General features: G+C 52.7%; 8 protein-coding genes across 8 annotated transcripts; 6 read left to right on the forward strand and 2 right to left on the reverse strand.

The window, feature by feature from the left end:
• Window positions 1-1,515: 1,515 nt before the first annotated feature.
• Window positions 1,516-3,489, forward strand: AYO21_03490 (hypothetical protein; the record flags this gene model as incomplete). The annotated part of the gene is made up of 2 exons (XM_022653464.1): window positions 1,516-1,884; window positions 1,945-3,489. The coding sequence occupies 2 exons, from the start codon at window positions 1,516-1,518 to the stop codon at window positions 3,487-3,489; spliced, it is 1,914 nt and encodes a 637-aa protein (XP_022514274.1).
• Window positions 3,490-4,198: 709 nt separating this feature from the next.
• On the forward strand, window positions 4,199-5,684 carry AYO21_03491 (hypothetical protein; the record flags this gene model as incomplete). The annotated part of the gene is made up of 2 exons (XM_022653465.1): window positions 4,199-4,226; window positions 4,279-5,684. 2 exons carry the CDS (start codon window positions 4,199-4,201, stop codon window positions 5,682-5,684), a joined length of 1,434 nt encoding a protein of 477 aa, XP_022514275.1.
• A 1,276-nt stretch (window positions 5,685-6,960) lies between these two features.
• Window positions 6,961-9,048, reverse strand: AYO21_03492 (hypothetical protein; the record flags this gene model as incomplete). The annotated part of the gene is made up of 1 exon (XM_022653466.1): window positions 6,961-9,048. The coding sequence occupies one exon, from the start codon at window positions 9,046-9,048 to the stop codon at window positions 6,961-6,963; it is 2,088 nt and encodes a 695-aa protein (XP_022514276.1).
• A 946-nt stretch (window positions 9,049-9,994) lies between these two features.
• On the forward strand, window positions 9,995-11,927 carry AYO21_03493 (hypothetical protein; the record flags this gene model as incomplete). The annotated part of the gene is made up of 2 exons (XM_022653467.1): window positions 9,995-10,176; window positions 10,247-11,927. 2 exons carry the CDS (start codon window positions 9,995-9,997, stop codon window positions 11,925-11,927), a joined length of 1,863 nt encoding a protein of 620 aa, XP_022514277.1.
• A 2,001-nt stretch (window positions 11,928-13,928) lies between these two features.
• AYO21_03494 (hypothetical protein) lies at window positions 13,929-15,192 on the forward strand (the record flags this gene model as incomplete). The annotated part of the gene is made up of 2 exons (XM_022653468.1): window positions 13,929-14,814; window positions 14,969-15,192. 2 exons carry the CDS (start codon window positions 13,929-13,931, stop codon window positions 15,190-15,192), a joined length of 1,110 nt encoding a protein of 369 aa, XP_022514278.1.
• A 1,899-nt stretch (window positions 15,193-17,091) lies between these two features.
• On the forward strand, window positions 17,092-17,904 carry AYO21_03495 (hypothetical protein; the record flags this gene model as incomplete). The annotated part of the gene is made up of 1 exon (XM_022653469.1): window positions 17,092-17,904. One exon carries the CDS (start codon window positions 17,092-17,094, stop codon window positions 17,902-17,904), a length of 813 nt encoding a protein of 270 aa, XP_022514279.1.
• A 1,125-nt stretch (window positions 17,905-19,029) lies between these two features.
• On the forward strand, window positions 19,030-19,926 carry AYO21_03496 (hypothetical protein; the record flags this gene model as incomplete). The annotated part of the gene is made up of 1 exon (XM_022653470.1): window positions 19,030-19,926. One exon carries the CDS (start codon window positions 19,030-19,032, stop codon window positions 19,924-19,926), a length of 897 nt encoding a protein of 298 aa, XP_022514280.1.
• A 900-nt stretch (window positions 19,927-20,826) lies between these two features.
• On the reverse strand, window positions 20,827-22,106 carry AYO21_03497 (hypothetical protein; the record flags this gene model as incomplete). The annotated part of the gene is made up of 2 exons (XM_022653471.1): window positions 20,827-21,887; window positions 21,974-22,106. 2 exons carry the CDS (start codon window positions 22,104-22,106, stop codon window positions 20,827-20,829), a joined length of 1,194 nt encoding a protein of 397 aa, XP_022514281.1.
• Between the last annotated feature and the right edge of the window lie 986 nt (window positions 22,107-23,092).

Genomic DNA, 23,092 nt, shown 5'->3' on the forward strand with positions numbered 1-23,092 from the left:
AAAATCTCGCTCAGAAGAGAATCTCTAATCGGTGGTGATGACATCCCGCTGGCCTTGGGAAGAGTAGTCAACTGGGCCACAAGTGCAGGCTTTGACCAGAGATGCCCTTTGCGTGGCTCTCAGTTCTGGGTCACACTCTACCCTCTCCTCCACCTCCTGCGGCTTGCAAAATCGTCAAACCCCCAACACCCGGAGCTCGGCGTCGCTATCACCTCAACGTCTGAGGTGCCGGGATTTCGAATCAGCTCTACGAGACGTCCTACTTGCCGAGTACCAGATAGATGCACTGTGTGCGTCGTCGGCTCAGCTGGCTGCCCAAGGTCTCCCGTCCATTGCATGGAGTGAATCCTGGCGGGCAATCCCCCATCCATCGAGAGTCTTACGAAACACCGAACCAACGATTGACCACTGCCACTAGCTGCGGAACCCTTTCAGCGCCGTCCTCCTACGAAAGAATCAGACCGAACAAGAAAACACTGGGAGGTCATCTGAGGTTCAGTCAACGCAGGATCTAGCAGTCATCCTAGCGAAGAGGAGGGACTATTCACAAAATGGCAAGCGAGAGCAAGAAATCAATCTGTCGCAATGTTGTTTCCGCGCGACTAGATGCTGGGAATAGATCACCAACCACCATTACCAACACAAGGTGCTATGACTAAACACTCATTGACGACGGTGCAGCTTCGGCTCGTCCTAGTGACGAGGGCCAAAATACTCGAGGATCAGGGTTAGTCACCAGGGCCCCTCTCTTCGCTTCCCACCTGGTACCACTCACTTGTGGGTGACTTGCTCATCTTCTCCAGCTTAGCTAACCATTATCGATTATTACAAGGACCAACTTGCGCTACTGGAGGCACTAAACCTGGCCAGGAAACCACACGGCAGGCTCGATTGCAGGGAATGACGAGGGTCTGACTTAAGCAGATGCGGCACAAGACATGGCACATATCCCACTTCCCTCGTATTGGCGCTCGTGTCCGCCCGATCGCTTTGGCGCCAACACGAAGGAAAACCACCCAAAGGCTCGAGCCGAGCGTGGATTTGGCATCCCATGCTCAGTGTGATCCCGCAGGCTGTGTCTGCGCATTTTCCGAGGGCCAATGTGCTTATGTCATTGTATGGGATGTCTTCGATACAAGCCACAACCTACTGCATCAAGGAAGAGTCTCCCCTCGGCCGTCAGCTTGGTGCCTCTTCCGAGAGGCAAATGGCCGTCTATGGTCCATCGGGCTCGAGATCTCAGTCAAGCCTCTCCTGCAATCCGGAACAACTTCCAATAGAATTGCAAAGCTGCCCTGCAATAACGGGTTTAGTCCTTGACACCAACTGATCCAGAAATTATCGCCTCGTGTCTGGGCCTCGAGCGCTATGGAAGATCTGCGATAACCTTCCATCGCTCTGCAAATGCTCAGCTAAACATTTGGAAATCGGTATAGAACGACCTACCGCCTTCTCGCCCGACTTCACCATGGATTCTCTCCTTCAAAACAGCCGTGTCGACGCTTTGCCTCCAAGATGGCTACTACTCTTGTGTATCAGCATTCCCTGGGAGAAGACATCGCTCATCAGTTGTCTCAAAGATCCATGTCCAAAGACAAGCGTTCTCCGGATCAACCAGCTCCATTCAAGGGCGAGTTCTCCTTCGTCAACAAGGATGCCGGCAATATTGATTCCAAAGACCACAATGCTGCCGTGTCCTGGCATGTGATGAACCGCTATGAGCGTTGGAAGAAGCAGGAGCAAGCGAAAAAGCTACGAGCGTCTGCTAATGTTCCCGTGGGGCCACTCTCCCCTCCTTCACAGCAGCCACAACAGAGACAACCCCCGCTGCTGCGGTCGCCGCCTCAGCAGCAACAACAGCCATCACAGTCACAACCGCAGTCTGTATGTCCAGATCCCTTTGTGAATCCTTACAATAGAGCGCCGTTGACACATGCTTCACAGTCAAGAGCTAATCCCCCAACTCCGTTTGGATTTGATCCATGGATGACCGAACAACCTCTTCAGCTTGGCTATCCTGGAATCAGCTCTGGTCAAGCGTCAAGTAGCGGACTGCCAACGTCGACCACATCGACGCCATCGGCACATTCGAGCATGATCGAAGATGATCCCACTTCCCTCTTGAGTTCGTCCAGCAGGCCATTAGACCCCGGCGCAAGCTCGTTCGAACCGACATCCTTAACCATGACTCCACTGGTTAACAGTCTTATAGCGTTCGCCTACGAAGTATTCATCCCTCAAAGCTGGCCGAGAGAATCAGATAAAAGCGAAGGGTCGTATGAGATCGCCAGAAGTTGGGACGACACAGCTCTAATCAATCAGGATGCTTGTTACGCCAATGCATATCTGAGCCTTTTGGCAGCCGCCATGAGCGTTCTCACCGAGGACGAAAGCCTCGCCTATCAATCCCGATATTTTCAAGGTCAGGCCATGACAGAGTTGAGGCAGCGGGTGGCTCGCCCTGGACCGCAAGACTTAGCCACCCTCAAAGCGATACTGAAGCTCTTTTCGTCCGAAACGCTTGTCGACAACACCTCGATCGCGCGCATGCACCTCAAAATGCTGCGAAACCTCGTCAACGCAGCCGGCGGAGTCATTCTGTTAGATGCCTGGTTTCGGGAAGACTTACTCTCCTGCGATGGCTACTTTGCTCTCAAGTACGAGACTCGCCCACTCTTCCCGTCGTCGGAGTGGACTCCCGGGCCCTTGAGTCAGCCCTGGAAGGCACGCTTGCTTTCCGCAGGGGTTTTTGGAGACCACGCCGCCACCATTGATCCGCTGGTCGAGCATCCCATCATGAAAGCGGTGATTACTGACTTACGGGAGCTTTTCAAAGCGCAAGAGTACATCCAGACACACGACGTTCCCAGCGATGATCAACTACTAAGATGGAAGCAATTGCGCAAGTTCGACTGCATCTCGCGTCTCGCAGACCATTACGTGAATGTGGCGATATATCCTCACCTGTTCCAGCGGCCCGTGACACAGGCTTACACTTGCGTTGCGACGGCATTGATGACGGCCATGGTCTTGGGTTCACCGGAACCGACCCGATTCGGGCTCAAGCTCATCACGGATCTCCGCAAGAAGCTGACAGAGAGTGCCTCTGAGGATGACGCCGCGCAATTCCGACGACTGCGACTGTGGGCGCTGTATGTGGGTTCACTGGCGGAGAAAGTGCATCCCGTGAGCGCTGCGGAGGAGCGCTGGTTCCACGATCGCTACCAGAGTCTATCCACCAGTATGGGGGTGTCAGGTTGGGAGGACACAAGGAAAGTCGTCAGGCAATTTCTTTTCTCCGACAAGCTTCATCAGGAGATCGAATCTGGAAGAGCCCATCGGGTGGCCGATGCTAGGCAAGGCCTCTATACTGCGTCGGGCTGCAGCTGGCGAGAGCCCTGGTCAGATACCAATATTGGCGTGCCGGAAGTCGAAGAGGGTGTTGGCGCGCCGGTGTCTGTGGGCAAGCGGCGTGCGGACGATGATTAAGCTGAGCCTTGGGTTTCCCCCAAAAGTACTGTCTGGTCGAGATGGCGAGGTGTTTGCAGAGCGACGATTCATCTGCATTATGGGCCCTGCTCTCCAGTTTAGGTCTTTGCAGAAATGGCGATTATGGTTGGCCAACACTATTTTCCGAATCGGTTTTAGGCGCACGAAGGAGCCGCAGGGGGGACAAGCGTGCAAGGGTAAGCATTATTTGGGAGGGACTTTGGCGCCGGGATATAGTCGTATGTGCCCGCTGGACGTCCGTCCGTCCATATGCGGGCCGGAGGAACTTTGAGCATGGCGTGGGGGAGGAGCCGAATCACGAATTGATACCCTTGAAAGATTATGCAGGAACGATGCATGCATTCGATGACCACGGAGGGTTTGAGGGCAACGAATGAAGATGAGAAATACCCTACAAGTATGTACCGAGCATGTAAATGAGAATGGGAGAGGAGAGACACAGAGAGCGAGAGAATGAGGGACAGATGAGAAACAGCCAATTGGATGTTTGATATTTTGATGTTCCGATGTTCCGATGTTCATCAGATCATCCGCTTAACCTTCCTTCTGTAGCCCATGACCGTTAACATTTGCTTTTTGTGACGATGCACATTGTTGCGCCTCCTGCGTCTCGAATGATTCTGTCACCTTCCTTGTACAGGAAACATCGTTCTTGACGGGGCTTTGCTTGTTCAATGCGGCCGGCTCCATGGCTGCATTTGACCTCGTTGAACCGGGTATCCTCTGGTCGGTCTAGAAACCTATCACGGGCTAGCCTCCTGACTGCAGTGCACCGTCGCCGCATCCATCCTGGCACCACAGCAGCCCCGAATCCAGCATGGGGTCCTGAAGAGTTATCCCGTGTCTCGCAAGGGACGGGCCCTTTCATCTTCCATCTGACCTCGGACAATCCGTACCTCAACCTCTCGATCGAGCACTTTCTGCTTACCAAGTCACATCCCGACTCACACATCCTCCTGTTCTACACCAACAGACCTTGTGTGGTTATCGGCCGCAATCAGAACCCATGGCTCGAGGCGGATCTCAAGAGGTTGCAAGAGGGGCTCCCTGTCGAAAAGCAAGTTGCGGAAGCGGTCAAAAGAGGTAGCGAGAACAATGTGTCAACAAACGTTGTGCCCATTGACCTTGTCCGGCGCCGCAGCGGAGGCGGCACTGTCTTCCACGACTCGGGGAATCTCAATTATTCAGTGATCGTCCCGAATACCAAGGCTTTTAAGAGGAGCATCCATGCTGAAATGGTAGTGCGGGGCCTTGAAAGCCTTGCAAGTGCTAGAGCTACATCCTCGTCGTCGGCAGTCACAGATGAAAGGTACGGCTTTGGAGCGGTCCGGGTCAACGACCGCAATGACATTGTCATGCTCCAACCCGATGGGGGCGAGTGGTTGAAAGTTAGCGGAAGTGCGTACAAATTAACCCGAGGCCGCGCTCTCCATCATGGGACCTTGCTGTACTCCAGCCCGTACGTGAACCAAATCTCTGCGTTTTTGCGAAGCCCCGGTCGAGGCCTGATCAGCGCCAAAGGCGTAGAGAGTGTGCGCAGCAAAGTCGGGAATCTCGCGTGGACGCCTGACCCCCGCGAGAGGGAGGCAATCAGAGTAGAGATCACGGAAGCCATCACAAGGGAATTCTGGAAGATGTACGGAGAGGACAGTGTTCGCAGACCCGGGGTTGATGAGATCACTCTCCCAGCCGGTACGGAGGAGTACGATGTGCTGAATCCTGTGGTGGCAACGGGCATGCAAGAACTCATTTCGCCGAGTTGGATCTTCGAACAGACTCCAATATTCGATTTTGCCAGCGGGATGCTGGAGCAACACGAGGTCCAACTCTGCGCAAACCGCGGCGTCTTGAAAACCTTGACGCTGCGAAGCCCAACACCAGATCCAGAGCAGCGCGGGGATGAGGTGGTCTGGGCAACGCGGAAACTACAATTCGGGAACCAGGCAAGAACAGTGGGCATGCGTACGGAACAACGCGTAGATGTGGAGGAGGCGGAAGTGCTGGACCAAGAGATCAAGCTGCACAATGTGACAAGTTGGCGGGACATTCTCAAGACTCGCTCTGGCAAGGATGCGAAAGATATGGAGAGCTCGACGACCACGACCGCATCGCAGGCGAATGTGCCGGATGCGCTGGTCCAGAGACTCGAAGCCATCTTTCCACGGTATCCATGAGCCAGGCCCCATGGTTCTATCCGATCGCGCAGTCAACCAACCTCTGCATCCATATGCCATACAACAATGTATAATAGTGTCGAAATCATTGTCAGAGTTCGAGTCCAATCCGCCTTTTGTGTCCTTTCCCTTTTCCTCTCTCGCTCGCAACAACTTCCCGATACGGATATGAACCGATAATAAGATTCGCACTGCCATTCTGTCTCTCTGTCTCCTTATTTCTATTTCCTCTCATCTCAACTCAAACCAACTCGAATCTCTTTCTCACCAATCCTCGCGCGTTTTTGAAACACAGTCTGCTGTCTAAAGTACCTCGTACCTCGTACCTCTGTGGTTGTAGTTGTGGTTGTGGTTGTGGTTTTGGTTTGCTATTTTAGGCCACCCAGCCACATACATGGCATATCCTCGGTATATAATTATGCATACACACATATACACATACCTACTCGCTAGGTACAAGGACATGCGCGGAGAAAAAACAAACATACATACATTTGTGAATTATACATCGATATATCAACAAGTCATCTTGGACTAGCAGACGACATCACATTCTGTCCTGCCTTTTTGCTTAGAGACCCACGCTCCAACACCCTACCTTACTCTGTCGTAGTTTCTGGTGGGAACGCCATGATCATTATTTTACGTCCCCTGAATAATACATGATTCAAAAAGCAACAAAATATCAATGGGTCGTTAGGCCGAAACGTGAGGCTCTCGTTTTGGTTGGTGTCTGGGATGTCCCAGGGGAAAGCCTCCCCCATAGTCAAACGACTTTGGAGCATCGTAGACGTGTCCGGACTGACAGTCCCTCTGTCCTCCTTTGCCTACAGCGGCCCGGCGGCGTTGAATCCAATTCTAGCACCGGCCAGGCATATCCCCTTCCGTACAGACAGCGACGCCGTAGACAGGCCGTTTTTGGGACTCGACAAACTCATCTCGTGAAAAATGGGTTAAGAAGCGCCCAATTTCACAGAACAGTCTTTGCGGCTCATTGCTGACGCGAAAACGTTTCGGCGTTACTTCCCTCGTAGTAATTATTCGCCACGTCGGCTGATAATGGATAAGGATGGGACCATGTCGTGATGAGAGTGGGTCGAATCTGACATGGACCAGCATAACCCCAACTTAGCAAACACACGGTCCCCTGGCTGACGGTCTTTGAAAACAACAGACGCCCGACTTTTCGGCCATTTTTGTAGTGGCAAACCCCACATGCTCACTGTTGGGAGGCTTCCAGTGCTGTTATCTCCAGTGGAAGTTTGTCGCAAATTCATCACGCCATCCCAAAGACCAAATCATGACCTCCACTTCCCACCGCATTGGGATCAAATAGATCCCATCCTGCAACGAATCCCTCCGCACTCGCTGACCTTGAGTCACTTACGCTGAACTCCTCCCAATTCAACGTGCCGACGTCAAATGCAGGTAGTCCGTCTCCCTCAAGCCCTGAGCGGCTCCCGAAGCGGAGTTTATCGAGCTGAGCAGGTCCAGGATAGAGTAGGCGCGTAAGTTCCGCATCCTGTGCAGGACCGAACGATGATAGAGAAGGAGGCCGATTGGAAAAGACGGACTCCAGTAGTGGTCCTAAAAGGCGCTCATACACGCCGGCGTAATTGGATACCTCGTTCCATCCCTGCGCGGCGAGGGCCAAAAAGTTCGCTGTGAAGACCTTGGTCATTTCGAAGATTTGCTGGGCATTGAAGCGAGACGAGATGGCGTCAAAGCCGTGGCGAAGACAGAAGAGCACGACCATACTGTTTTCAAGCACATGATGAGCGATCAGCCACGAACGCCGATAGAAACCTGTTAGGATGTGGTCGCGTAGGCATTTGGCGCTGGAGCAGGCAGCCTCAAACGCCACCATTAGACTTCTGGGCCCTGGCAAGGGTACTCGAGGTGATGGGCGATGTAGATTGGTCAAGCCATGCGCCAGGGTGAATTCTGTCAACTCATGACCGTCATTATAATCTTCATACCACGCCTGGAGACGTCTTTCCATCGAGACAAGCCAGTCATCCCACGACTGCCCTGGTTCGAGAGGCTTGCCTTGGAAGTGCACTTCAGTCATGGCGCTCTGCAAGCGACGGAAATGCACCCATCGTAACATGTGAATTTTGGTTTCAGCACCTGTTGGATCGATGCCAGTGGGGTGGATATGCTTATCGTCAAGGATGGAAGGAAACCGAGCGTCAATGGTCTGATCTGGAATGGAGAGTGGCCGCTGCAGTGCCGAACAGATGGCACGATCGAAATTATATGCTGACCAGAAAAGACGTCGCCGAAGATCCAGAGTCAAAGGGTCAAAGTTCAGAGCCTCGGGCGCTTCACGATGCAGACCAAGTTCTAGGCATGCGCGCATGGCAGCCCCGGTTAACATCCAGACGTTCGCAAGCCGAGGGTTGATAGACGCATATTGGAGAACCATAAGCGTGACCTGGATCCCAGCAAGGTCGGAGGGAATCTTGGCCTTGTCGGTCAGATGTTGAATGCCTTCCTCGAAGAGAGATCCCGAGAATACCATGTGCTTGGCCTCGTGGCCTGTTCGTGCACTGCCCAGTGTAGCAGAGATAGAAAGCATGAGGTAAATGATGAGAAAATCAAAGGACGGAGGAACAGCGCGATGTTTTTCGGGGAGTTCTTGCAACGTCTTGATGACTCGCTCAAGCTGCTGCCATAGTGAGGGAGCATGGAGAACAGGGTAGATGGGATAGACCCTGGTCATGTATTTCTTGATGAGACTTCGCAGAATGGGAGTTGGGATAGATTTGAGCATGGTACAGCTGACTTCATGGTTGGCCCGTGAGATGGATTTTCTGCGCGCTTCTCTAGGGGATCCTGATGCTATGGCGGTCGACGGCGTCAGGCTCATGCGAACTCTCGAGATGAGATCGGTAATTCCTGGGCCTGTTGGGAGAATGGCAAAGATCATTGCCTGCAATTCTCCGCAACTCATAACTTCATCTCGAATCGTGTCTCTCGGTGCAGTCGGTGGGGATAGACCATCGACATTGAGCGTCAATTTGGGCGTGTCTTCTTTCTTGGAGATGGGCAGATCAATGATTGGTAATACGGGATCCTCAATAGGAATGCCGTCGTTGGTGGGCATTCCCGCCAGAATGTCCGACGCGTTGAGTTCTTCCAAATGGCCATTGCGGGCGAGTTCCCCTTCGACCTTTGCAATCTCAGATTCAAGATGCTGGACGATGCTCCTAGGAATGGTGGGATCTTGGTCCTTGGAACTAAAGCCGGTGCATTCCGACTTTGCGGCGATGCACTGGCCACAGGGGATGGCTCGATCACATTTGATTTTCCTTCTGCGACAGCGAGCGCAAGAGAGTACCGACCGACGACATTCACTCATGGTGGAAACAGTCAAGTAGGTGGCCTGGTGAGTGTTTTAGTGTTGCATTGAGAGTGCAGGTGTTGTGCACGGATAATGACAACCTGTTGGCCCTCGCACCAACCCCATCGGATATGCCGATGGCTCAATAGCCGACAATCGCGGTGACGGTGGTAGTGGTCGTAGTGGTGGCTGGCGTCGTTGGTGGTAACAATGACGAGACTGATGGGTAGGAGGAGAGGGGGATAAGGAACCCTCTTTTTGAGATGGCTTGGCTGAATACTCTAGATGGGCTAGACGGCCGAATCGAAGGAGGCGAAAGTTCATATAATAGGTAGGTGATGGCGACGGTAGGTTTTCTCGATGATGATGGTGGTATGTAGTTGGTTGCGATGGTGGAGGTGGAGGTGGAAGGGGAAGGGCGCAGGGCAAGCGATTCTCCCTTATCGCAACCCACGCAGGGCAAACACATCCGCCCATATTGAGCCATTGAACCCTGGAGCCCATGGCAGCCAGTGAGACCCCCGCCTCTGCCCACTTTCCTCTTTCTCATTTCTCCCAATGCTTCCCCCTCTGTTGGCCCTCCTTGCCTCCGCCTATCGCTCATCGCCCTCGCCGTTGACCTCCGACCTTGATCCCGGCTCTTGTACGGCAGACGGACAATCGTGGTAGGGCCAACAACCCTCGCTGCACGTCGAAATTGCCTTCTTCTTTTGTCCCTCCCACCACCTCGGCTAATGCGACTCTTCCTCCTCCTCATCCCTCATCTCGAGTTCTCCTCTTCCTACCTCGAAAATGACTCCCATGAATGGACGTTGATTGAAGGGTGAAACAAAGTCCAGGAAACCCAAAAACTATCCAGGCTCGGCCTTTGATGCAAGGCTGTGTTACCAAAGCGCACATGTCCTTGGTTGTATACTGCTTGAATACCCGCCACAACGGACTTGGTCGGCCACAATAGCACAACATGGACATTGACCACGCGACCATCTCCGAAGCAGATCTGACACGTCTATTGCCCACCTGTCAAAGATGTCGTCGTCTGAGAAGGAAGTGCGACACAAATCTACCTGCTTGTCGTCTGTGTCAAAAGGGCAAAGCTGAGTGCACATTTTTCGATCATGCCCTTCAACAGACTCTGCCGCGAAGGTGAGTCTGCCACTTAACTCCCAATCCTCTGCGGTCACACGGCGAAACAGAGCCTGACCAGGTTTCAAAGCTACGTCCACTCACTCTTGACACGCTTGGGCCGCCTACGGGCTGTTCAGGCATCTGTCAATGGGACAAGTGAGCCTCTAAGTGCCTTCAAACTACCTCACCATGAACGGAACACGTCGACGGCTTCCACCAACCTCGACCCTCCTCTCAATGACTGGGGCACTTACACCAGCGACCTGTCTTTCGACAAGCATTTCATTATAGAACATGCAAACCCCACGTGTTGGCAGTTCCTGGGTAGCAGCTCGCCTTACGCGCTGGTGGTTGAAGTCCTTGTACATGCTCAGTCGAAGCTGGGTTCCATAGTCCATCACCCAGACTATGCCGGGCCTGAATTTTGGCTCAATGCCCAGAGCACAGAGGTCGCTGAGCCACTGCAACCTAGAGCTACACCATCACGAGCGGAGGTTGAAATGCTCATCAATTTGTACATGTCGACCACGAACATGCTGACGACCTTCTTCGATCCCGAAGATATTGCTTACGAGATTGACACCTATTTGCGCAACCATGGTTCAAATGTCAAGTATCTCACAGGCAAGGATGCTCATCAATTTTTCCGAGTTGCCATGATCTGCGCCATCGCTTCCGCGAACAAGGCGAGGCATCATTCCGTCTACGATACCGAGTCAATGGCATATTATTCCGAGGGTTTGCAGTGTGTTGAAGAGGTAACTTCTGATGTCTCCCCAGATGCACTTCAAGCCCTGCTACTCCTCATTCTATTTACTTTGTTTCAGCCTCGCAAGGGTGACATCTGGAAGTTGTTGGATTTCGCCTGTCGTCTGAGCGTGGAGCTCAACTATCATACCGAGACCAACGACGAATACGAGGACGAGAAAAGTCGGAAGAAACGCCGTGGTATATTTTGGGGATTATATTGTATCGAGCGGACGATGGGACAACACCTTGGCCGGCCATCGGATCTTACGGAAGAGATCATCACCGCCGAGTACCCTGCCTCGTTGAATGAAGCCCCCATGGCCGACCCAGACATGCTACAGTCGATATTTACTTCACACTACTATCGGCTGACGTATCTACGCTCTGAGATCTTTCGCGAATTATACCTCCCGGCTGTTGCACCAACCTTGCCTCGCATATGGTATGAGCAAAGTGTCGAATCTATGTTGGCGTGGCGGCGCGAACTACAGTTCATCGAGACCGCACCTGGCATGGGCAGTATGACGTGTGAGACGGGGTTTGATACTTCGATCTGTTTCCTATTTCAGCCTCTCTTACTACGAGCACTAGCAGCGACGAAAGACTCAATGTTAGGGCCAGAAATTACCGAAGTGATACCGCGGGAGAGCTACCATTCTGCGGTGAAAGTTGTCGAATTCTACAATAAGCTCTTCCGCGGCGCCGAGGGCACCCCTTGGGGGATGTATCCCATCACTATGATTTCGGCCCACTACATCCACCAGGCCACTATCATTATTATGGCACACTGTCTGTTGGCGATTGACGGGCGCTTGCCTGTCGTGAGTTTTTCGAGGGAACTCAGCGGCGACGCAGAAGGCCCCGTGGACTTCAGTGGAATCCATGAAATATCTGGGACTTGCTTGATCCTGCTGAACAACTTATCCAAGAAATGGGCTGGCATGGTGGGCATATTGGACATCTACAAGAGTCTGCAAGCAAAGGTGTTGCCCATCATGATGCGGAGCGGGCTGGGATGAGGACTGCGCTTGTCCATGAGCATGGTTGAGAGTCTTTCAGGCCACCAATGCCATGTACGAAGGTCCTGTACTGTGAGGACTTCGTACAGTGGCAAACAAGACTTTGCGAGCCTTTGGATATTCGGATAATCGTTGTGCCTATCACCAAGAACAAGCTTTCTACCTAAAGCAACGACTCCATCTCTCAGTCTAACGCAAAGCAAAAGGCTGGGAATGAAACATGGCGACACATGTCCAGATTAGGCAACAGAGTCCACGAAAATGGCCAGTATTGTTGGTTGGTAAAAGCCATGGGTCTATTTGCTCAACAACTCCGGCAAATGAGTGGCAGGATTGCTTTGCAGCAAACCAGGAAGGCTAACCGCAGCATGCGGAATTATGGGCCTACATGAAGTACCCGTCTGGTTCTCGGATCGGCTCGTCCCTGTTGTCTTGGGTGCGTCTAGAGCATGTGCTCCTGGCAGGCCTGGGCCTGAGCTCTCAGTTTCATGAATACAGCCAGTTCCGTCATCTATCACGATCCCGTCTTTATTCACTGCTTGATGATGGAGGGAGTATGCCAAACAAAGAACATCGGAACCCGTGACCGAGACAAACAAGCCGCTTCAGGGGCATGTTGCCAACCACACGACATGCATCGCATCAAACAATTTATCTGGTCGTTCGGCAAACAAAGCTCTTGCCGGGGTTCTAGGAGGTCCTCACGCAGGTCCTCACAGATCCTCACAGATCCTCAGCGTATAATTTGAACTCTCAGTTCGACATCGGGATTGATTACTTATAAAAGCGAAGGGCAAGCCAGTCCAAGTGCAAGACGCTCGGTATCGCAAGTGCACCTCATTCAGATACACCAGCTTTTCGCCTCTCACCATTCATTTCTCTGGGTACAACTGAAATCAGTACCAAGCCCACAACAACTCAGATCCAACTCAAGCCTGTTAAACTTGGCACGAATCACACACAACGACAACATTCCACATCAAAGTCGAAGATGGGTGCCAATAGAAACCTGAGAAGTTCGTGCTCATCACTGCCGGATTCGAAGGCTTTGTCACAACGTCAACTCACAGTGCGGATAGGCAGCAGCAAGACCAAACAACCCAGACCCCGGATCATCCTCAGAATCAAGCTTCCATCTTCCTCCTCACGACAAACCACCGCAACCTGCTGTAAGCCAAGTACTCAAAGGAAGATATTGAAACGCGCCAAACCACATATGAAGCCACGCAACCGTCGTGGTGGTGGGCATGATGTGGCAGGCAACAAAGGAGTAACAAGGAGGACCGGGACGGTTTTACGATTCACGATGAAGGATGGCAAGGCTGTGAAGGCGGAAGTGATCCGGTAAAGCAACTTATTGTTGCTGCATAGAAGATCTTGTGGGAGCAGATCGGCGTCTCAAACTGAAGCCAACTTCACGGAAACGTTTTCACACAGGCGGCTGGTGCTTGGTGGTATATGTCTGTTGATACAGGCTGGAATTTTAATTGAATGGTAGGAGGAAGGGGAAGACGTTGACATGTCAGTCGAGTATACAAGGATGTAGGATAGTCGAGAGGCTGTGCTTGTAATTATGTGTATGAGGTTGATGTTGGACAGACTAGAGCCAGTTGGTCGCTTGGTGGCTGCAAGATGATGTATGTTATTCTGGGGAAATGTACAGGGAGACAGGCTGGAGAGAGTTTCTCCGTATGTACGAGTAGTTGATGAGCAGGATCAGGAAGCACCAAGTATTATTGAAAACCACCCACCATGACCACCAACAGCGCCACCAGGGCAGGGGCAACATTCCCTGCAGCGGCCGCCCAACTCCACCCCTAAAGGTTTGCGATTAGCTAGTGGCTCCAGTGGTGGATGAGCAGATGGAGCCTGTACTTGTGCCTCAAGCACCAATTTTGCAGCTTCATACATACTCTCTGAACTTTTGCGCTGAAGAAACCCATGATCTTTTAAGGGCGTGCACTGGGTCTCTACGCATCGGCCCAAACTCCTCACTCAACAATGGCGTCGCTCGTCAGCTTTTTATCGAGCTCCCCTTCCACCAACGGCGACCTCCCCCTCACCACCCGCGAAGCCTTCTCGGGCATATTTGGGTCCATCTCGCTGGCCTGCTGGATATTCCTGCTCGTGCCGCAGCTGATCGAAAACTACCGCAACGGCTCTGCTGAGGCCATCTCCCTCCTCTTCATCTTCGTCTGGTTCCTGGGCGACATTGCAAACCTCGCCGGCGCCCTGTGGGCCGGGCTCGTCCCCGTCGTGGTCGCCATCGGCGTCTACTTTTGCATCGCGGACGGCGTGCTCATTGGGCAATGCCTCTACTATGGCATCAGGAACAAGAGGAGGGAAGCGCGGGCACTGCTCTCTACACGGGCGTCGGCTTCAAGTAGCAGTGGTGCCGCCGCCGCTGCTCCTACGGGAGCTGATGGCGAGACGGGTGCCGCTCCTAGCGGTGCTGCCGACGGCGAGCAGTCGAGGCACGGGAGTTCGGAGGAGGAACCCCTCCTCAAGCGCACCCGCACAAACAGCATCACAATCCCGGGATCGATGGACCGGAGGCGGAGCAGTGTGAGTCTACGACGCCGACGGAGCAGCTTTGCCGCCGCCCACCACGACCAGCTGGCCAAAATCCTTGAGGAAAGCGACGACTCCGGCACAAGGCTCTGGTTCAGAAACGCAATGAGCGTGTTGGCCATTGGCGTCGTCGGCGCCGCTGGGTGGGCTCTAGCCTACGAGTCCGGCGCGTGGAAGCCCTCTCCTACGTCGGGCGGTGCCGATTCAGAAGAGATGGCCGCCGGTGCCCAGGTGCTTGGGTACCTCAGCGCGGTGGCCTACCTAGGCGCCAGGATCCCCCAGATCATCAAGAATGCGAGGGATAGAAGTTGCGAAGGTAAAGAACCAAAAAAGACTTCCTCCCACCACTCTCCCCCAACTCGTTCTGAACAGCTCAACAAGAAAGAGATTTTTGTCTGTGTAGTCCATTTGACATTTGACCCTGGGATTTTTAATGGCTAATATTCCCCGATTCGTCAACTTCTCCGCAGGTCTCTCGCTGCTGTTCTTTATCCTGTCACTGATGGGCAACCTTACCTACGGCGCAGGCATCCTCTGCCACTCGACCGAACATAAATATGTCATCAAGAATCTGCCTTGGTTGATTGGCAGTTTGGGAACCATGGTCGAGGACATCACCATCTTCATCCAGTTCCACCTATACAAGATAAAAGAGGAGGATAATGCGGAGTCGCCAGAGCATGCAGTAATATGAAAAAGGGAGAAGTATCCAGGAAGTGGTGCACATACTACCATGCAAAAGTGTAATTTCCCGGCATAAAGAGATATATTCGCGGGGTCCATTTCTGAGCAGGACGGCGCTCTCCATGTATGGGTCTCAGGGCAGACATACGAGGGGATCGGGTACGGTCAGTTCTGCTATGGCGTTCTTGTCCTGTTCTTTGTTCACAAAACAAAAATGATCAGTATCATGTGGCGCAAACTATGGAACAGGTAATACAAAAATCTAAATCATGTGGCAAGGGGGCGGGAGGCGGAGGATGCTGGGAGCCGGATCATGTCACTGGGAAGAAGTCATCGAGACCATCTCGCCCTCGAATCTGAGTAAGATTTGTCGTATATCTGTCGCGGGTTAGGCAACGAACTGCTGTGCATCACCCAAACCTCGATTCTCTTTCAAAGCAATTCCCATCCGTGGGCAATGCCAGCTGACTCCTTGATGTGGTCATTGATTACTGTGTATATACACAACACAATCACCATCTGTCTCATAAGCGAAATAATGTCCGAGATTCTCGCCTAAGTCGACCAACGGCAACTACTACTTGTTTTGTTGGTACAACTACTAGGTATGGTACCTCGCACCATTCGCTGTAACAGACGCCACCCGGAATGCGCATGCATGGTGCCTTGTGTGTGCGTGACAGATGCAGATACGAGCAGTTTTTTTCCTTCTCTCTTCCGCCCACGTCTCGGTAACGCATGACATTTTGAGAACCCTCTTGCGACTTGAATGTGCATAGTCGGGTCTTGGTCTTCTCCTCCTCTTTTCACGTTCGTCCTAACCACACGCGAGCTGCAGCGGGAAGAGTTGGTGCAATGCATGAAGTCGACGCAAGCGTCCTCGGTAGTCGGTAGGGGTACGTCATCCCAAAGAAATCTTCACCAGCCCTTCTCCTTGGGGATAGGCACGTTGGGCACTGGATGGGCAACCATGGGACAAGCGCGCACTGGCGCGCCCAGGGATGTGCAAAACTCGTACGGAGTAGTAAATAAATGGCTAATGCTCGGCACGGAAGAGGTGACTATGATGCACAGGCGGGAACAATGGGAGAAGATTGTTTGTTGGGTTCCAGGTTTGCTCGGATGCAAAGAAACTTGAGGCACTGCAGGGATCCATGGGGGAGTCGAGCCAGGCATGCAATTGGTGCAAACACGCCCAACCCTGTTCCTGCGTCGGGGGGCAGTGCGCCAATTATTGCCCATTCAATTGCACCGCCTGGGCTGCCACTAAGCTCTGCTAGGCTCCCCCCGGTGACACCCTATGAGGATCCCGCTGGGCCTTTGGCTGGGCTTCTGGGGCGATCCCTGCAGTGTTTCGTCTCTCTTTCCCACACTGCGCCTAGAGAATTGCAACCCTCTCAATTCATCCATTCATCCTACTGCTTTTACCGAGTACGCTTTCTTGATTCAATATTCAACTCCCTCATTCACTCACTCCATCACTTATTCACACCTGACACTGTCCACTTTTTCTCTTTTTTACATTCTCCTCCTTTCTCACCTTTCAAACACCACATACCCCCATATTTCCCTCGCTTTGTCCCCCCTTTGTCTTATTACCATCGCTTTTTTCTTAAACATCCATCATCTGTCCAATACCAAGCGTCAATCAGCGTCTCGCCTGCGTTGACTCTTGTAGAACCGAATTTCCAACCCTCACCAAGCACACGTGCCTCTCGCTACCTCGATCATCACCAGGATCAGGCCCTTCGTTCGCGGCCCTGACTCGCCTTCGAGGAAATATCTTAACAGCTTTGACACCGACGCACTCTCTTCGCGCCCTCAAGCCTTCCCAGGCCGGGTCTCAATTGTTTCAACATTTTCGTACCTCGAATCCGAACCCCCCCTTGCTTCTTATCTTCTCAACAAGATGCGGTCTCTCACCGTAGTCTTTTTCAGCTTGCTCTGTGCATCCGCCGTTTCAGCAGATCCTCTCGACGATGCTATAGCACTCTTCAAACGACAAAATGTCCCATTGTCTACTGGCAGTTCCGACACCAGCAGTTCCACCACTCCAACTACCTCTCCGACCAGTAGCGACGACGACGACTCGACCACTACTACTGTTACGAGCGATACCACCTCTGCCACCACGGAGACCACATCCTCTACAATCACCCTTCCCCCAACCTCATCGTCCTCGGTGACTGTGATCACGTCGACATCCACACGTACTCCTTCCTCCTCTTCCTCCTCTGACGATGACAGCACTTCGGACCAGTCCACCTCCACGGAGACTAGCACATTTACTCCATCAAGGACTTTGATTACTACAAGCTCGCTCCAAGAGGTCATTACCACAATCACAAGTGTCAGCGAAGGGAGCACCGTCCATCTTACCAGCACCGGTAGCAGCCTTGTTCCAGTCACAACCAGTGTTGATCCCGCTTCCCTGACGGGTGGAGGCGGCAAAGGCGGCAGTTCGGGTCTCAGCGATACAGCCAAGGCAACCATTGGAGGTGTGGTGGGCGGCGTTGGTGGTGCTCTGTTGCTTGCTGGATTGGCATACACCGCCTGGAGGATTTGGGGTAAGAAGAAGAGCCTTCACGACGACGATCTCTACGACCCCAATCTCAACCAAGACAAACTCAGCGGCACCACAGGGTCTGATTCTACGCCGTTCCGTTCCACGCTGGATCAATACCATTCTCCCGGACCTGTCAACACCGCGTCAAACTTTTAGAAGCCGCGAGCTACCAAACTAATACCTTGACGATCGTTATGACAGCACTTGGTCTTCGACTTTTATTAGCGAGAGAGAGCGCAACTTGTGTGGATCCTTTCAAACATCAAAACCCATCCAACCAAGACCCACCCGGATCGGCCGGGAGGGCAATTTACAGTGAATGAAACTGCTTCCAATGTATTAGGGGGGCATAATTCGTGCTGCTCAGCACTTATTTTCACCAATGTCCTATCTTGTTTGAAGCTGTACATAGGATATGGAAATCGGGGCTAGGCGTAGTCTGAGGCATTGGCTAGCTAGAGATACAAATTTCCTTTTTTCCTTTTGTTGTGTCGCATTTTCCCTCCAATGTTTCACCGTTGATTCGCGTGAGTTGAGAGTTCATGATCGTCCGAGGTCAATCTTGGCATAAAAGCAAGGCGAAGCCTCCAACGTCTACTACCAGTAATAATAATCATAATGCAAAGAAGGATTCACCCAGGATTGAAGCAAGCCAGCGCTTACGTATGCTATGGAGATGTAGTTGTACGAGAACTTTTCATTGTCGTACTTTTCTCGGGCGAGTCGTGTGAGCACCTGACTATTCTAAATGTAGCTTAGTCATGTTCTAATGGCTGGTCTGCAAACACGGTCGCGCTCACGCGTCATTCGGTTCTCGAGTCGCCCGTTGCACGTCCAGCCGTTGTAGAGACCAGCCACTCACAGAGACAAGGACAAATTTCTCAAGCAGACCCTGTCTTTCTCGTCAACCTCGACTCTGGCCATCCACCAGAGAGCTAATACACGAGACTCCAGACAGATAGAGAAGAACGACACAGGGAAGACGGAAAGAGGATGTTCTTCCTTTCTTCTCCACCGCAGCAGCAGTCCAACCTTTTCCTGCCCTCGACCTCTCAAAAGTCCCGCCACCCGACTTTCTCAAACTCTCCCAGTCACGACAATACCTACGGGCGGGCGCACGCTCGGGCGTACTACGCTCCCCATTCTCCCTCGCCGCTGCGGACGACGAGGAATGCGAACCTGATGCCTTCCCCTCCGCAGCGCAAGGGTGATTATTGTAGTAGCTTGCTGAGTTCGTCGCCTCTGCGGGGTGGTTTGTCGGAGCATCAAGATGAGAACAACATGGAGAGTGAGAACGAGGAAGGAATTGAGACATTGACGGCCTCTGGCTTCCGTTCGAAGGTGCAGGAGACACCTACAGGAAAGCTGGATTTCCGAACATATGGATGCGAGGGGCAGGTATCATTGATTTCGCCGCCTGATTCAGGCTCGAACCGCAAATTCGGCTCAAAGTTCTTCTCGCACGAGCAATTAACTTTCGATCCCTCTCCATCTACCTCGTTCGCCAGTATCCCGCGCCCAAGTATCTCGACGACTTCGGGCCATCAGAATCCGTCACAATGGGAACTGCGCTCCCGCTCGTCGAGTCCGTCATCTCTTCTAAACAGTCAAACCAACAGAAGTCGAGAACAAAGAAAGTCGAAGTTTCTAGATCGCATCCGGCGGAGAAGAGACGACGACAGATCCGAACAGGTCGGCGAGCAGGTGTTGCGAATGGATTTTGTCAAAGAGAGGAGGGTCTGGGAGAGAGAAATGGCACGCAGAGCTGCAATGGAGGCTGCTCAAGAAGAGGAGGTGGAGAGCGAAGATGACGATGACGACGATGAAGAAGAAGAACCGGAGCTAAGCCCGACGCACGAATTCGAGGAAGATATCGAAGTGGATGAGTTGATACGGCAATATGAGCAAGAGCAACTCCAAACGGTGAAGGATGATGAGTTTGTGGTCGAAGATGCCGAGGACGAAGAATATGAGCGATTGTTTAGAGAGATGGAGATCCTGTCTCAGCACTCGCAGCCTCTATCGCAAAACCTACTGGCGTCTCAACCGCCACGACCGGAAAATGAACGAGTCATCGGTCAAACGAGTCTGCATACAGCGCAGACTTCTCTTCCTGGCGAGCCTCCGCTGCCGCAGCATGGGAACACATTTAATGATGAAACGATGGATCTGTCTTGATTATGTCTGAGTTTTTTTGGGAGAAATTGCGGTACCAGACTCTGAAAGCTGAGAATTGTTGCGGGTGTACCGAGTAATCATGCAAGGTCACATTGTGGCATTCGCCCATCCGTAGAAACATTATGAGAGGAGCACAGTCTGGCAATGGCACGTTTGCCGTGGACAATCATACACACATAGATACACACATACAGCATTGAGTGAGGTTGAGGGCCTGTCTTGAGGGGGGCACCACGATGCCATGATGCCGTCCAGGGTGTCAAACATGTCGATACTGTCAAGACATTGACTATGAAGGCAGTCCCTTCGTCACCAGCTTCTCTTTAACACCCAATAGACCGAGAAAGACAAACATGTCTCTCTCCTCTTGCACCTGCACATCTACCTCCTCCTCTGCTACTAATTCTTCGAAACCGTTCTATCCTCTCATAACAGATATCTTTTAAAGCCCCCTAATATGAAAAATAGTCCTCTCTACCGAATACTCGAAATACCTAAACCTGCCTACAGAGGTACTAATGCATTGCATTGTATCACTTGCTCGATTGCGGGCCACTGACGTCCGTCAGATTCTCGGGATATAAGAGAGAGTGTGTGGACATACAAGTGAAGAATGTGTATGTGGTATCACGAGCACAGCTCGGAACTACCTAGGCAGGTACATATTGCTCAGATTGCTCCACGGTGTACTCGGTCCTGTATTATTTCGAATAAAGCATTCCCTTTCAAACGAGTCAGGCTTTGAACCTCTGTTATTTTTTCCCCCACGCGTCGTGGTCGGCTGCGCAGCCTGTGCTCATCCATCGCTTTCTACCGTCACAAACAAACGGGCCATATATAGCAGTTGCTAAACCTTTCTAGCCATACACCCTCTCTCTGGCTGGCTCGACCACCCGTCACCTACTGAGTTGGACACCCTTCTTCCGGACCCTCGCCTCCGTCACCTCCCAACAATCCGCCCATACCCGGTAGGGGGTTGGCGACGAGATCGTCCGGAGGTGCGCCCTCGCTCTGCATCTCCTGCATCTTCTCCCAGATGAACTCGCGGCACTTGGGGTCGTCGTCGCTGTAGCCCGGTTCCTCGAACTTGGCGACGATGGTGCGCACGATGACGTGCTGGCGCGAGAAGCGCTCGTGCTCGGCCTGCGCTAGTTTCGGCGGCTGGTTCGTCTGTAGGTAGTCGGGGAACTTCTCCGACAGCTCCTTCATGGGCTCGTACAGCATGTCCTTATTGGTCAGCTGCTCCATCATGCCCAGGAACATCTTGGACAGCTCGCTGTCCGACTGCGACCCGGACTCGGCCTCCAGCGCCCGCAGCATCTCGGCCAGCATGTCCTCCTCTGACTTTTGCTGGGATGACTTGGCTGTCGCTGACGTCGCCGCAGCCGAGGACGACTCCATGCGCGCCATGGTCTTACGAATCGTGTCCTCGAACGAGCTCGACCCTTGTTTCGCCGCGGTCGCTGACCCTGTCGATGCTGATGCTGACGGGCCTATAGCTGTCCCTCCTGTCACTTCCGGGCTCCGTGATTTCGACTTGGCCTTGGACTCACTGTCCCTCCTCGTCGCTTCCGCGTGTGCCATATCCCCGACTTTCCCGCCGACATCTTCCCCCAAGATGGCCTTCAGGAGGTCCTCGGGTTTTATGCCCTCGGCCTCCATTTTCTGCGTGAATTCCTCGAGTTCGCGTCCCATCTTTGAAAGATCCTCAGGTGTGGCAGCGCTGGCGGCTGGATCAAGCGACATCTTAGACATGACGTCGGACATTTCAGCGGTCAGCCGGGCCATGAATTCATCATCTGATTCCGAGGCATGAGGACCAGAGGGGATGTGTAGGTCCGGTGGGAGGGCTGATTTCTCGGTCGACGGTCTGCCTGGACCAGAGGACGAAGGGGCAGGTTCTGAAGAGAGGGATTTTGATTGTTGCTGAGAGGTAGCGGCGGAGAATTGATCGAGAACATCTAGAGGAGGGGAGCGTGTCAGCATCGATGACCATCTGGTTTTAGGGAGGCAGGAGCATAGATCATGCTTGCGCGTGCATGCGTACCGTCGAGGTCGTCGAAATCTGGATCTGAATCCTCATCTATGGCTGCCTCGGGAGGCTTTTGACTAGAGGATTCTGGTTGCGAGGCTGTTGTCGCTTGCGACTTGGAATCTGAGGACTGAGGCGGTTCAGCCATTTTGGTAAATGGCTATGCCAGCCAAGACAAGACAGTCGAGCGCACAGTGCCTGACAATCGGGTGAAGTCGAATTCGGCACTTGTACGTCGTTCTTTGTGGCTGGTGATGGTGCGGAAGACACGAATTGAGAGGTGTCGAGGAGAGGCTCTGGATGTCCGAAGCACGGAAGAGTATCTCAACAGCAAGAAAGGGGGCACCTTGTGAGTATCGCAATTGTCTCTAGCACCAGAGGACGAGGCTCGGCCTGGCTGTGAAACTTGGAAGTGAACAAGTGGATTTGACTCTGGACCCCGCAAACCGAGGTACGTACTTCACCGAGCCTGTGCGCATGACGAAAAGGGAAGGGCGATTATTAGAGATTTTTGGGGGAATGTGGACTAGTGCCAATTTGCATGCCGCATGAGGAAACATGCCTATTACCTCTATTGACTATACGAGTACGAGTATGTCCAGAGGTCCTTTTCAACCTCACATCATCCTAAAGAAGCAATCTTCAACGTCCTTGTTCTCTGGACAGGTGTGCAAATTGACGCAATCTCTACTCAGCTGCCAAATCACACCGACACTGCCATCACCTTGAAGGCCCAACGGCCATTGTGAAAGCCAACAACCAATTGATGTCCATGTCACGCCCATCGATCAGCATTCACAAGGCTCACCTGCTCACAAAAACTGGGATGCTGTGGCTATAGAATGCACGATACCATCTCGCAATGCTTGGCTCAAGGCAGAATACCATCATCAGGCGTCCCGGATCGGAAATTCATGCCACTGCAGTGCTATGGATGGAGTTGCCACCGGAGCGCTGCATAGAACCAAATCGGGACTAGCTTCTAAAGTGTTGTTCGCTTGCCAGGCTTGTCCCGTTGAGCAGCGCAACTCGTGCCCCAGACTCTTTGCTTGATGCAACTCTCGAGATCAGCTAGTATTGTGGATCATGCGGCGTGGAATTGACCGATGCTGTCTCTGACGTCGACCATGGAGG

This window comes from Fonsecaea monophora (genome assembly GCF_001642475.1).
Source record: "Fonsecaea monophora strain CBS 269.37 chromosome Unknown Scaff17, whole genome shotgun sequence".
Classification (NCBI taxonomy): domain Eukaryota; kingdom Fungi; phylum Ascomycota; class Eurotiomycetes; order Chaetothyriales; family Herpotrichiellaceae; genus Fonsecaea; species Fonsecaea monophora.